This window comes from Bidens hawaiensis, unplaced genomic scaffold, assembly GCF_021521415.1.
Source record: "Bidens hawaiensis isolate Kalapana, Puna unplaced genomic scaffold, B.hawaiensis_p1.1 tig00070940_1, whole genome shotgun sequence".
In the NCBI taxonomy this organism is placed as follows: Eukaryota; Viridiplantae; Streptophyta; class Magnoliopsida; order Asterales; family Asteraceae; genus Bidens; species Bidens hawaiensis.
Genome location: NW_027502446.1, coordinates 13,197 through 27,959, shown reverse-complemented (window position 1 = coordinate 27,959; position 14,763 = coordinate 13,197). Strand labels below are relative to the sequence as shown.

Below are 14,763 nucleotides of genomic sequence, written 5' to 3'. Positions count from 1 at the left end.
TTTTGCCAAATTTTAAGAAATTTTTTTAAATTTAACAATTAATATTCAATGCTTTTTTGGATAATCAGTTTTTCCTTATAACCCTGGATAATCGATTTTTCCTTATAACCCATAAATATAACAGCTTATAGCAAATGTTTAATATGAATTGTACAGCATCGATTATAGAGCACATTGCAATCCAGCCTAAAAACATTTTCCAAACGGCGTGCAAACTACATCACTCAAGCTCACTTAAAAGCACATGATCTGAAATCCTGAAGTGAACAAATCGAATCACACCTTCAAAAAACAAGAAAGGGATTCACTGTTACAGTCTGTAAGTGACCTTTTTATTGGTAAAAGAAATTTTACTCGTTTTGACCCGTCTAGAGAGTATACAACTGACCTGCAAAGGGTCAAGTATTAGCAAATGAATATCTGATAATCAGGCTCTGCAGCTCCTACATTTAGGTAGTTAACATCAACTACCGTCTCTCCAAAATACTCTGCCAAAATATAAAGAATCATGTGCCATTTGATAATTATATTAGTAGTTTAAGAAACGTGCAAGTGAATGGAAAAACGGGTAGTCAAAGTCAACAATCAGTAATGTAAACTTCAAACCTTCATATATAGTTCTTGCATAGTTTGCATATTCAGGTATAATATCACGGTAAATGATTCCTCCGGGACGTGCATCTAATACCACTAGTACCCCTGTCAATAACATAATCAACAAGTCAAAAACAAAACAGTCCAGTTGAGGATATATATTTTTTGTCATCAAATTTTGTACATTTATTAACTATAAAAGTAAAAAGTGTGATTTGAGGTACCAGGTGCAGAACAATCGCTCGTGGAGTTACTTGGCAAAGGGGCTAACCACAAAATGTTGCGCAGATTCATCGAGTCATCATACGCCACATTAGAACCTGAAAAGAAAACATAATGAGAGATGGGAGTAACAGACAAGCAAAAGAAATGCTTCGTGTTTTTTTAATTATTCTTTTGGATTACTTTCTCGCGAATATGGGTGGGGGTGGCGACCTCATTCTCGCGAATAAGAGGGGTTTTGGGTAGTAGTAGTAGTAGTTGGGTTAAAAGGAATTTGAAGCATGATTTGAGTTGGGGTGCAATTTGAGGGTCGACAGATGAGGCCTGTTGAGGTGTGGATAAAAGCGAGAGTATGTCTCCGGCAGTGGCGGATGGTGGTTTGAATGAAGGCAAATTTGAATGGGAGTGATGATGTTAATGGATTCACTAAACAACCATCTGCTCTCCTGCTTTTGATGATTTGGGGAATGTCTTCTGATACCCAAGTTATTACTATTTAAAACAAAAAATTATTAAGTATCAACTAACTTGGAGTTTTTAAAAATATCAAGGATTATTCAAATGTATTAAGATGATTAGTGATGATGTAACATGAATATACTTGACATAGGTGTAACAATGTATATTTTAGGGATTATCTTTACCTTTTAGACTTTCATCCCACTGTTTATACCACTAGTGTGGTTGAAGTATGTTTATGAAACTCTAAAACCAATTGAAAGTTAGCTCAAAATCAAACATGAGCCTTGGAAAAAACTTGACTATAAAAGGGAAAACCCAACTCAATCTCAAGTTTAAGGAAGGCGAGCTTTATTGAAAGTTGAACTCAGTATCAACTACTCGCAATTAAACAAGATATCGATTTTATTAGTTGGAAACAAAATATAACAATGGTTAACAAAATAGAGCGACAATGGTTGGTTAATAAAATAGAGTTTTGAGAGACTTCAAACAATCTCTCTTCGAATTATACCCCAAAGTCGTAGCTCCTTTCGTCGTAGTCATAGCTACCCGTTGGCATGCCCCACACCGACTACGGAAGTATTAGAGATAATATGTTACCAGTTTATAATATTGTGGTCATGTTTGGGAGAGAGAATTAAATATGATAGTTCATAAAAAAAATTAGAAAAAAATAACATCTTTTCACTAGCCAGTACACTATTACTGCTTCATAAATCATAACAGCACCAACACCATAGCATAGTCACCACATAAGCAACAAAAGGAGCATAGTTTTGAGAAGGAAGAGAGAGATGAAACCAAACATAGCATATTATCAAACCTTAAAACTGCACATACGATAGACCGTTCCGTTTTCAATTACCACACAAATACCTTGAACATAGTTTCATACCACTTCAAATAACCAAAAAAAACAAAAAAAACATATTCATGACATCAAATTTTAATTTTCAGCTTGGGCCTCAGAGGAGTTAAAACACCTTAGCAATCTTTTCAGTTGGCACCAATGGCAGATACGAAGAAACCTTGTACCCTTTCACAGCACTCTGCTTCACAGTCTGATTATACCTTTCAGAGTAATAAGCTGCTCTTGGCATCACCACATTAGCCACCTTAGGAAAGAGTGGCAACCGGTTCAGACTATTCCAAGCCGAAACTGCATAGTGCTCTGCAACCGGCTCAAGTCTAGTATAGGCAGTCTTAGCCAGTCCCGATGCAGTTTCTACCACACCAGCAGCCTTCACCTCTGTGGACACATTCTTCACAAATGGCGGCACTCGGCTATCGAACTTGTTAACTGACTCGTCTACCTTGCGGTCAACAAACTTTAGAACCTCGACAGGGACATCATGGAACTTATTATATGCTGGGCCCACAACCGTCTTTAGCGTACCTTCTATCGTCTCCACGCCCGGTTTGAGTGGGCCCGAGTTGCTCTTAGCATAACCATAGAACTTTGATGCATAGAGAACAGCATGAAGCACTGCCACTTGTACAAATTCTAGGTATTTTAACCTATCTTCTTCACTCTCAACATTCTGTACCCAAATCAATTCACAACTTCGCATATTAGCCTTGTAATCAAGAAACGATTTACAAGCAGAAATAAAAGTATTCAAGAAAACAAGAAACCAAAAAGTGAAGGTGCATGTAAGTGACAAGAAACCAATCTAAAATTGAGTGAAGTGAAAAAACCAAACTGAAATAAAAACCGATGGTTTGGTTTTATGCTATCAAAGAAACCAAACATTCGATTCGGTTTCGGTGTTGCATGTAATTAAAACCGAAAAAACCAAACTGGACATTTTTATTTTGAAGTTTTAAGTGATTTATATTAATTTAATATATAGTTTAACCCAAATATTTTAGCCCAAATGTACAATAACGCATTAATTATCAACTAAACAAAAAATTTAGTCCCAAATTCATTATTTTTGGGCAACGGTTTTTTTCGGCGTAAAATTTTCGAGATAAAATGACAAAACCTAAAAAAAAGAAACCGAACCAAACTCAAACGGATTTCAAAAGCTCAAAAACCGAGATTCTGGTTATTGATTCGGTTTTAGACAAAACCGACTCAAGCACAACCCTAATCTAAACACATAAATAGTAGCATGCATGTATGTGATCCTATTTGGAGAATTTAATATAATGGTGTTGTAGATTTATAAAACAACCCTAATTCATCCAGAACATTCTAAAAAACTCCTAACTTGATTATGTTAAATTCACAAAATCATCATCCAGAAAAAAAATATATATTATAAATTACAATAAAAAAACTCGTTCGATCAGATTCCTAGAAATAATTCCCCCAAAATTATTTAGGGTTTGTAGATTTTGAAACGATCGGAAGAATACAAACAATTAAACAGAAAATTATATCCTCTCACACAGCAAATCAACCAAAACAACATCAAATCGATCAAAAACCAAACGAAAACGATGATTAAACATAAGAAGAAGAAGAAGAGACAAACCTCTGGTTGATTGCTAACAGGAACATCGTTTTCCGCCATGATCGACAAGTGTGAATCAGAATCGGAGAGTTTGCGACTGCGTTGTGTTGCGTATCGATGAGATGCTCAATAATCGGAATAATTAATATTTTAGGTCTAGAGTAGACTGCAATTTAAGGAGGGTAAATGTGCTATTTGGGTCCTTATTGTTTTCACTTTTATCAAACTAACCTCTATACTTTTCAAAGTTTCAAAACATAAACCAAATCTTATTGTTTTCAGTTTTATCAAACTAACCTCTATACTTCATCGGTTTAGATACCGGGTCACTTTGACGGCTGTAACATAGGTTGACGATGAGATAGGTGTTTAATGGGTCGTTAAATTGGAAAACCATATCGATTATATGTAATTTGTGTTCTCGATTTTAACTAAATTGATTTTTTTACTGGATATATAATATGATTTAACTTTATATGGTTTTGGTTTAGTTTAATCATCTTGAAAGCGTATGTTGAACACGCAACAAGATATTTCAATAGTGAATATTTTAAATACGCTTAAATTGGTAGCGGGTCCAATACAGATTATTATTATAATATAAAGTTACAAACTATAAGAAAATTTTGAATCCTTAGATTTAGAAATTAATGAAAGAGAAAAGAAAAATGTTACATCATCATTTTTCAAGCGGGAAAGGGCCTAGAGGGGTAAAATGAGTGTTGTAAAAGTTGGATTCCAAAGCCAACTAGGCGGCGATTAATTGGTCCTCGTACCCCTACATTAGAGACTTTCTTTAAGTCAGTCTAGATTAGTCGGAGGCTGTCAAAGTCGGTATTGGCGGTCACAATTCGGGCCACGATTTTCTAAAAGTCAGTTAAACATAAGTCAAAACTCAGGCTAGCTGGTTAAAAGCCGGTGATGCTAGACTATCGCTATCTAGTCAAAAACACTAATAATCAGTTCCTAATCACCTAAGCAAGCTAGGGTAAGTAGGGTGTCGAACACAAGGAGTATGTGATCAGTGCAAATCGTGCAAACAAGTTTCAGTATTATGATATTGTAATTTTAATGCTGATCACACAAGCAAATAAGTTGGTTATAATAATGATTAAGCAAATTAACGAATTCAAGCAATTAACAAAGATGAATCATCCCCGGGGTTCAAGAATGTAATTAAACGGTTTCTCATGCAACCTAACAGACTAATTATCACAGACTGACTAAAGACTGATTAACGAGTTAAACCTTAGGCACCAATAATCGCTAACACACGGCATTGGTTATCAAACGGTCCCTGCCAATGTGACTCAAATAAGGGCATTGTGTGCTTCTTTGTATTCAATCTAGTTAAACAACCCTATGAGAAATTACTATAGCAACCGACAAACTAATCGTTCTGATCATCGTAAACCTAAACCGATTGGATGCACAACAATACTAAATATCAATACTCTTATATCAATCAAAGATAATTACAAAGAGTATGTTCATGGTTACAATCAAAATTGAAATAAACACAAACTCTACATCCCGGGAATGAATCGGAGAGATTAGCCGAGCCTTGACATCATAGAATTGTCAATGATGATGTTATGGAACATAAACTTGGTTTTGGTATGATCCGGTATGGTAGAATCGCCTCCCTTTAGCTCTAGAAATCGCCTAGAATAAGTTATTAGATTCTAGGGTCGTGAATGATGAAAATAACTTAAAACCTAGCTGTCCCGTCTGAGCCACCCATCGCGATACGCGATGGGGTCTTCACTTATCGCGATGGACCAAAAGTCAACATCATTTAATCACCCATCGCGATACGCGATGGGTCTTTAAGCCTGCCCATCACGTATCGTGATGGGCCATGTTACCAGCAGAATCATTTTGCTTTCTTGTTTTGCGTGCTAGACGTCCCGGGTCTTCATCTCGTGCCTCAACAGGTCCAAATTAGCTGCTTTAACGTATATGACCTAAAATACAACAGACTTGTATGAAGTATCGAAGTTCCCACAATAAACAAATAAAACTAATAAGTAAACGAACTTTAATATATACAAATTAACCAACCATCACATCTCCACACTTATCTTTTGCTTGCCCTTAAACAAACTCTAAAGCAAACATCAACCTCCATCATAGGTATGTAAATTATTACCATTAATACTAGTAAGGTTTAAGGTCGTACCCAGTTTCCCAGACTGACACTTTCTAGATTGACATCCCACAAATAAGGTTAAATGGTATTATAAAAACAATAATGTCGCCCAGACGAGTGTACTTTGATTCCGGTTAAGGCATACATGTTCATACCCCTCACACTATCAACACTCCTCTCGGTATAAAATCGGACTAGCAAAAGATGTGCCAGTATATGTCTCTACCCTCAAATACCAAGTATGAGTTACAACTTAATAAGCTTGCAGACCAGTCTTATCTCCACCCATTACCCACTGGTTGCATAAAGACTTAGACTAGGGTTTTGCTAGGGCTTAGGTTTGGGTGAGGATTAGGCATATTTAGTGACTAAGGTGGATGAAACCCAGTTTACAAATACACGAAAAACTAATAAAAAACAAACAGACTGCTAATTACATAACTGAATAAGAACACACTTCTTTTTGGCTTTTTGCTGAATTTTTCAATTTTTTTACTAAATTGATAGACAGTACACTAAAGCAAATAAATATACAACTCTGACAAACACACATATTTACAACTCAACCGAGACATATGTACATTGTGTACTATGCCCTACAACTGACTATATACAACTCGATAACGAACTGGATTTCATCACACAGGGTTAAAATGAAGGCCAAGGCTTAAATGGTGTGTAATGTTCAGTTTAATAAATTAAAAGGAATTTGGTCCAAACGGGATCCTAGGGGGATAATGTCGGGTAAGGAAATTTATTTAGTGGGGGGAAAGTGTATATAAGGGTTTTCTAAAGTCCTAATCTTCATATAGGTGGTGGTATTAAGATCTCGATAAGCATGTGACAAGCAAGTTCTAACTCTATAAAACATACCGGTTTCCCTCAATCAATGGTGTAAGACATGTTTTATATTTATTATATAATATGTGTATTAACTATAGGGGGCCATCTCACAATATTTCTGGAATTATGGGCTGCCGATATGAAACATATATACCCGTCCCCTTGACTCGTTATTCCCGCCTAAACGACCCCATTTTCAACTTCTCTTTTTGAAAACATTTGTGAGAAGACTATAGAGAAGCTGAAAAACCAACCATGACCAGAAACCTATAACTTGGCATTAATGACAATAATTAACAGTTAACAACTTTGGTTTCCGAACACTCTTCGAGGTACTATCAGGCTAAATTTTTTCAAATTTTCCCCCATCCCCACACTTGAGGTTTACATTGTTCTCAATGTTAAATTATTAAAACAATTAATGAACATTTGAGGGACGGGGTTGAAATTGACTTTTTAACAATTTAAAACTCGGGGCTCTAATGTGATGGTTCTACTAGAAATTACACAATTACACCTTTAACATTTAAAATAATAAAAAAAAATAGATTATGAAAATGAAATCATCTGATATCCTCGACAATGAAATGGAACAATCGGCTCCCGAACTCTCGTAAACACTCGTGCACACTCGTCTCACCCCAAATACCAAAACTGACAACCAATCCTGCAAAACTCGAGACGTGTAGAAGCAAGCTTCTCACAAGTGTAAGACATAGGTCTTTTAAGAGTTATAAAAATGATTTTATGTTAATTTTATTAAAACAATTACCGAGCCGAATTAAGTCTTTTCATAATAAATTTTGTTAAACAAGTTAAAAACATTAAAAGACCTAACTCACTTTCGGAGGAATCACGATTGCATTTAGCATATGCAACAAGCCCTTTAAACCCCCCGGTAGCCCGGGTGGACGAGTGAGGTCTCGTGAGGGTTTATAGTGAACTACACCCACAAAGTTCCAAATACAACAAAATATACAAATAACTCAACCCGACAACCACAGCAAAAGATATATATACAAATAAGCGCAACCAGTTACCCATACAATATTCCCAACATAATAATAATATAATACAGACCATGAGAATAAAAACAAAATAAAAGATAAAAATAAAGCAAAAGGGTAACAAAAGTCTACAGTGGTGGTGGCGTTTCCTCATCCACAGGCTGCTCAATAAATATGGCCAGTGAAAGAGGAAGCGGGTACCTGCAAATGAACAAAACGTAATCTAAAATAATCATTATGGCGGGCCAGGTGGGCCCGCGTCTCATCCGTATGGGCTCTCCTCCCTATGATCTCAAGCCTCCTCCCTATCGGCCCGAGCCTCTTCCCGCATCTCCCTCTGCTGCTGATAGATCATGTCCAGTGTGACTGGCTGCTGCTGCGATGGTGGCTGACGGAGCCTGAACTGCTGTGTAAGGCCCCGTTACCGGTAACCCTACTTGCGTGTTGGATTTACTCATAAACACAGTTCTAAATATCAGAGTTAATTAAAAACTTTACGCGGAATATAAAACTTTCATAAAACATTACATATCAATTCATAATCATGTCTTTAAACATTCCTCTTGTCTTTCAAAATCAAAACGTAACTTATAAAACATATCGGATCTTCAGATGCCAGGCTTTAGTCTTCTGCCATGTGTCCTCCACTCAAGCCAGCTGTCTCATCCTACTCACCTGCGTGCATACTAAAAGTCAGCTACGCTGAGTGAGTTCTAGTTAATCATACACTACCATACAATACCTTGTTACATACATACGTACTTAACCTCATAACTTTCTTTCATACACACATAAGTACTCATACCTTCATTCTTACTTACATACTTTCTTTCTTACTTACATACTTTCTTTCTTACTTACATACTTTCTTTCTTACTTACATACTTTCTTTACATTCATAATCATACGTTTTAAAGAGCCTTTCGCCCTATAACCTCACAGATATTATAAGGGTCTGGTCCCTAACATCACAGATATTATAAGGGTCTGGTCCCTAACATCACAGATATTATAAGGGTCTGGTCCCTATCATCACAGATATTATGAGGGTCTGGTCCCTAACATCACAGATATTATTAGGGTCTGGTCCCTAACATCACAGATATTATTAGGGTCTGGTCCCTAACATCACAGATATTATTAGGGTCTGGTCCCATGTTTTCGAATATTAGTAGGGTTCGATTCCCTCTTCGTTACCATACAACCATACATCATACCTCGAGTATTATTAGGGCTCGGTACCCCTTTCGTAACCATACAACCATACAACCGTCATTTCCTTCTTTGATTAACTTTCTTACGTTCATGCACATAAACATACATATCATACTTGCCATATTTATAACGTTACAACCTGACAGTACGTGCAATATCCGAAGATCGTTCACGAACCATCAAGCAATCATTCATACATATCACATATATCACCTATGGCATACACTTATCACTTTGGATAAATGTATTAACAACACATCAAGTATGCACACAGCCCCGAAAACATAACAAGAAATGGGGCTAGGAACTCACCTGGATCCTGTTACGCTCGCCGTTGATTGTAATTCCTTTCTTTAACTGGGCTCGGCTAACTGTATAATATTTACACATATCAATTACTACTACTACTATTACCACTACTCATTTTCGATAACCGCCTTAACACATTTTCCATTAGGTTTTTAATTTATTTCATAAACGAACTTCACTTCAGGCGAATCTTGGAAACAACTTGGTTCTGGCTTGATTCGATCGAATAGGAACACGTTCGATCGAATAGGAACACGTTCGATCGAATAGGAACACGTTCGATCGAATACAACACTCATTCGATCGAATACAAAACTCATTCGATCGAATGAGTTGGAGACCATTCGGTTGCTTCCCTATTCGGTCGACTGGACTTGTTCGATCTACGCATTCGATCGAATGGACTGATTCGATCGACTGGTTCGATCGAATGAGTCTGATTCGACTCCTTCAAGCTGGGCGACGGAGAAACCCACGGGTTTTCCAGATTTTCCAGATTTTTGACCCAAAATCGAAGTTTTTGACATGGAAATGCTCGGGATTGAAAGGGCTATCGATTCCTAGTACTTTTAAACACAAAAGCTTGCATTTTGACACCAAAACAAGGCGGTTTTTGACCCGAAAACTCAAGTTACGAAAATGGGAGTTTTTGCTCGATTTGAGGTCGAAAATGGTTATGAAAACGGATGATTTTCGAGAGGGACTTACCAAAAACGATTAGGAACAAGATTGTGGACTCGGATTTGTGATTTGAGAACTTTCTCTCTCTAGCTTCTCTCTCTAGAAATGAGAGTGTTTGGGTGGGTGTAAGTGAAGGAAGATGGTGAAAAATGGTGGAAGTGTCAAGAACTTTCGTTTATATACTACGGGTTTGGTTAGGCTCGGGTTGGCTTCCTACGGGTCGAGACAGGCCGAGTTCATAAAATAACTAAGCCCAAGACCCGTTCCTTACTCGACATTAAATAACTAAAACGTGAAATTACTAAACATAACTTTCTTTTATTTATCAATATAAAAATTTTAGGATGTTACAAGTCTTCCTCCCTTAAAGAGGTTTCGTCCCCGAAACCTAACTATTACATAAACAAACTAGGGTAAAACTTGCGCATCTCATCCTCGACTTCCCAAGTAGCATCAGATCCCTTGCGGTGTTTCCATATCACTTTGACCAAGGGTATAATCTTGTGACGAAGCTGCTTCTCCTTGCGATCAACGATCTTTATCGGTTGCTCGATGTAGTTCAATTGTTCATCAACCTCGATGTCCATTAAGGGCACGTGAGACGTGTCATCAGCTAGACACTTCCTCAGATGAGAAACATGGAAGGTTGAATGAATTCCTTCTAACTCATCGGGTAAATCCAGTCTGTAAGCTACTTCACCCACACGTTTTACAATCTTGAACGGTCCAATGTACCTCGGACTCAACTTTCCTCTTTTCCTAAAACGGATAATCCCCTTCCAAGGCGAGACCTTAAGCATCACATAGTCGCCAACGTTAAACTCAATTGGTCGTCGCCGCTTATCCGCATAAGACTTTTGTCTGTCTTGAGCGGCTTTCATTCTTGCTTTGATCTGATCGAACTTTGAAGACGTTTCTTGAACCACTTCTATACTTCCCATTTCCTTCTGACCAATCTCACCCCAACACACCGGGGTTCTACATCGTCTACCGTACAACATCTCAAACGGTGGCATACCAATACTCGAATGGTAACTGTTGTTATAGGAGAACTCTGCCAGATGCAGATGATCATCCCAACTTCCACCAAAATCTAAAACGCAAGCACGTAGCATATCCTCAAGGGTTTGGATCGTCCTTTCAGACTGTCCATCGGTTTGAGGATGATACGCCGTACTGATGTTCAACCTCGTCCCCATAGCTTCATGAAATTTCTTCCAGAACCTCGAAGTAAACCGTGTATCCCTATCAGACACGATCGATAACGGTACTCCATGCTTGGTTACAATTTCTTTAATGAACAAGCTTGCTAACGTTTCTGACGAGATGGCCTCTCGTATGGGCAGAAAGTGAGCACTCTTGGTCAAACGGTCCACAATCACCCAGATGGTATCATGTTGCTTAGCTGTACGAGGTAGCTTAGTTATGAAATCCATGGTGATGTGTTCCCATTTCCACTCAGGTATCTCTAGCGGTTGCATCTTCCCACAAGGCTTTCGGTGTTCGGCTTTGACTTGTAAGCAAGTTAAGCACTTACCAACATAATCCACTACATCGCTCTTCAATCCTGGCCACCAGTAATCTCTTTTCAAGTCTTGGTACATCTTTGTAGCTCCTGGATGGATTGAGTACCTTGACTTATGAGCTTCATCTAAGATTCGACTTCTAAGATCACCATGGCGTGGGATCCACATACGGCCGAACCTAGTCTTAACTCCATGAGTGTTTTCCATCAACTCATCTTGCTGGCCATAAATCCTTTCTTTCTTTACTAACCCTTCGTCTACTAACACTTCTGACTGCACTTTGATGATTTCTTCAAAAAGACTTGAGTTCATGATCAACTTATATGACTTCACGGTTGCAAGGACTTCCTCATTCTTACGACTTAGCGCATCAGCGACCACGTTAGCTTTACCGGGGTAATACTTAATCTCACAGTCGTAATCCTTTATCAATTCTAACCATCTTCTCTGCCTCATGTTCAATTTTTTCTGCTCGAAGAAGTACTTTAAACTCTTATGATCTGTATAGATAGTGCACTTAGTACCGTACAGGTAATGCCTCCATATCTTAAGAGCATGCACTACAGCTGCTAACTCCAAATCATGCGTCGGATAAGTACTCTCATGGACCTTCAACTGTCTAGACGCGTAGGCTATCACCTTCCCTCGTTGCATCAACACGCAACCTAACCCTTGATGCGAGGCATCAGCACAAACAACAAAATCCTCATCACCATCGGGTAAAGTAAGGATTGGAGCTTGCGTGAGTCTTCTCTTTAACTCTTCAAAGGCTTCTTCTTGAAATTTTCCCCAACTGAATACTATCGACTTTCGGGTCATACCGGTCAGCGGTGCGGCTATCTTGGAGAAACCTTCGATGAATCTCCTATAGTAGCCAGCTAACCCTAGGAAGCTTCGTATATCAGTCGGATTCTGCGGAGTCTTCCAATTCGTTATCGCTTCAATCTTAGCTGGGTCCACGGTAATCCCCTCCGGATTAACCACATGACCTAAAAATTGCACTTCTCTTAACCAGAACGCGCACTTCGAAAACTTGGCGTACAACCTTTCTTTCTTCAGAACTTCCAATACCTCTCTCAGATGCTCGGCATGGTCAGACTCACTCTTTGAATAAATCAATATATCATCGATGAAGACGATAACCGACTTATCCAACATCGGTCGACACACCCTATTCATCATGTCCATAAATGCTGCAGGAGCATTTGTTAGACCGAATGACATTACAAGGAACTCGTAGTGTCCATACCGCGTTCGGAACGCTGTTTTAGGGATGTCTACCTCTTTCACCTTCAGCTGATGGTAGCCTGATCTGAGATCTATTCGTGAGAACCAACTCGAACCTTGCAGTTGGTCAAACAGATCGTCAATCCTAGGCAAGGGGTATCTATTCTTTACCGTAAGCTTATTCAACTCACGATAGTCTATGCACATTCTCATACTTCCATCCTTTTTCTTCACAAACAAAACCGGTGCGCCCCACGGAGAAACACTCGGTCTGATAAAACCCTTGTCGAGGAGTTCTTGCAGTTGGGTCATCAATTCCTTCATCTCGGACGGTGCTAGACGGTAAGGCGCCTTCGCGACGGGCTGGGCTCCCGGTACTAGATCTATCTGAAATTCTATCTCTCGCTCAGGTGGCAACCCCGGAAGATCCTCAGGGAATACTTCTGGGTAGTCGCGCACAATAGGAACATTCTTCATTTCTTTCGTCTCGGCCGTAGCGTTGACAACATACGCCAGGTAGGCACCGCACCCTCGCCTTAACAAACCCTCGGCTTTTATCATCGAAATGACATTAAGCCCATAACTCTCCTTATCACCATAAACCGTCACCGCACTACCATCCAATGACTTTAACCTTATCATCTTACTTTTACATACTATCTGAGCCTCAAACTCCGACAACCAATCCATACCCAAGACTACATCGAACCCTCCTAAGGCCATAACATACAAAGTAACAGGGAACTCATGTCCCTCTAACTCTATCTTACAATTCTTCACCATTTTTGTTATTTTCACCGAAGTGTCACTTGCGGTTTCTACTACGAAAGTTTCAGACACTCGGCAGCCTTTCATTTTAGCTAGTTTACTAAACGTCGTAGCTACAAAACTTCTATTCGCACCAGAATCAAATAATACAGAAGCGGAAACATCGTTCACTAGAAACGTACCTGTGACGACATCCGGAATCTGCCTGGCTTGTTCCTGGGTCAGCATGTAGGCTCTAGTTCTGGGCCTAGCTTGATCGGCATCCTTCTTTCCACTACCTCCAGCTACACCTTCAGTGCACTCCCTTGACATATGGCCTGTCTTGCCACATTTGTAACATGCTGGCTTCGCACTGCACTCATTGGCATAATGCCCTACCTTCCCGCACTTATAACAGGCATTCGACCCCATCCTGCATTCTCCACCATGAGCCTTTCCACATTTGAGACAAACATTAGAACTTTTACCCCACTTGCACTCACCACCATGCCTCTTTCCGCAGGTCTTACACGATCTCTTCTCCCACACTCTCCCACCAATACATAGCCTCATCTACGAATGACTGAGTAGCATAGCCCACAGCTTGGTCGGGACGGCATTCGCTAATGCGGATAACCTTGTCCATAGCGGTTATCCACTGGAGAGTAGCGATTGCGTCTCCTAAACCAGTCAGCTTAGGCGGGTCACAACCTTTGAAGGACTTATAGCTGCACCCACCTTGTCCTCCTCTCCTATCATCGACTTTCACAGACTTATCCCCACTCGAGGCCCCTCTTTCACCTTCCCCATCCTTTCTACCATCACCACCCGCTCCTTCAGCAGTTCGTTCACGGCTTCCAGCAGATCCTTCGGGATTCAGGTTCTTCACAGCAGCAACTACAGCCTGAACAATGGCTGCTTGAACTGCAGGGCTAAGTTGAACTTCCTCGTTGTTGTTCTGGTCTCCTCCAGCTGCGCTTCCTTCATCTTCGGTGTGGGAAGCTTCTTCTACCGAGGGTTGCCGGACAAGACGAGGCCTGCCACGACGCCCAGTGCGACCCCCAGTTTCAATAAATTCTCCAGCTCCAGCCATCAGTATTCTAAAGGGGAAAACACAAACATCATCACTCAAGGAACTATCTAGTACAAGGATAGTAAGGCTAACAGGTAATAACAGTGGCCAGTTGTGATTAGCTGATCACGTTACTTTCCGTGTCATATACACTTCCCTTTATGAGTCTATTTGTGCTGGTTCTACTTAAGCAGTTTGTCAATTTAAACAGTCAATTATTCCTATCCCTATCGTTCACATATCC

At 39.5% G+C, this 14,763-nt stretch overlaps 1 protein-coding gene and 1 long non-coding RNA gene across 2 annotated transcripts; both read right to left on the bottom strand.

The window, feature by feature from the left end:
- Nucleotides 1–386: 386 nt before the first annotated feature.
- LOC143605725 (uncharacterized) lies at nt 387–828 on the bottom strand. Its single transcript, XR_013148601.1, has 3 exons — nt 819–828; nt 607–699; nt 387–488 (listed from the first exon to the last, which is right to left on the bottom strand). It is a non-coding gene; the product is annotated as an uncharacterized LOC143605725 (long non-coding RNA).
- Nucleotides 829–2,046: 1,218 nt separating this feature from the next.
- Nucleotides 2,047–3,883, bottom strand: LOC143605726 (stress-related protein-like). The gene is made up of 2 exons (XM_077081734.1): nt 3,762–3,883; nt 2,047–2,819 (listed from the first exon to the last, which is right to left on the bottom strand). Exons 1-2 carry the CDS (start codon nt 3,798–3,800, stop codon nt 2,253–2,255), a joined length of 606 nt encoding a protein of 201 aa, XP_076937849.1. The 5' UTR covers nt 3,801–3,883; the 3' UTR covers nt 2,047–2,252.
- Between the last annotated feature and the right edge of the window lie 10,880 nt (nt 3,884–14,763).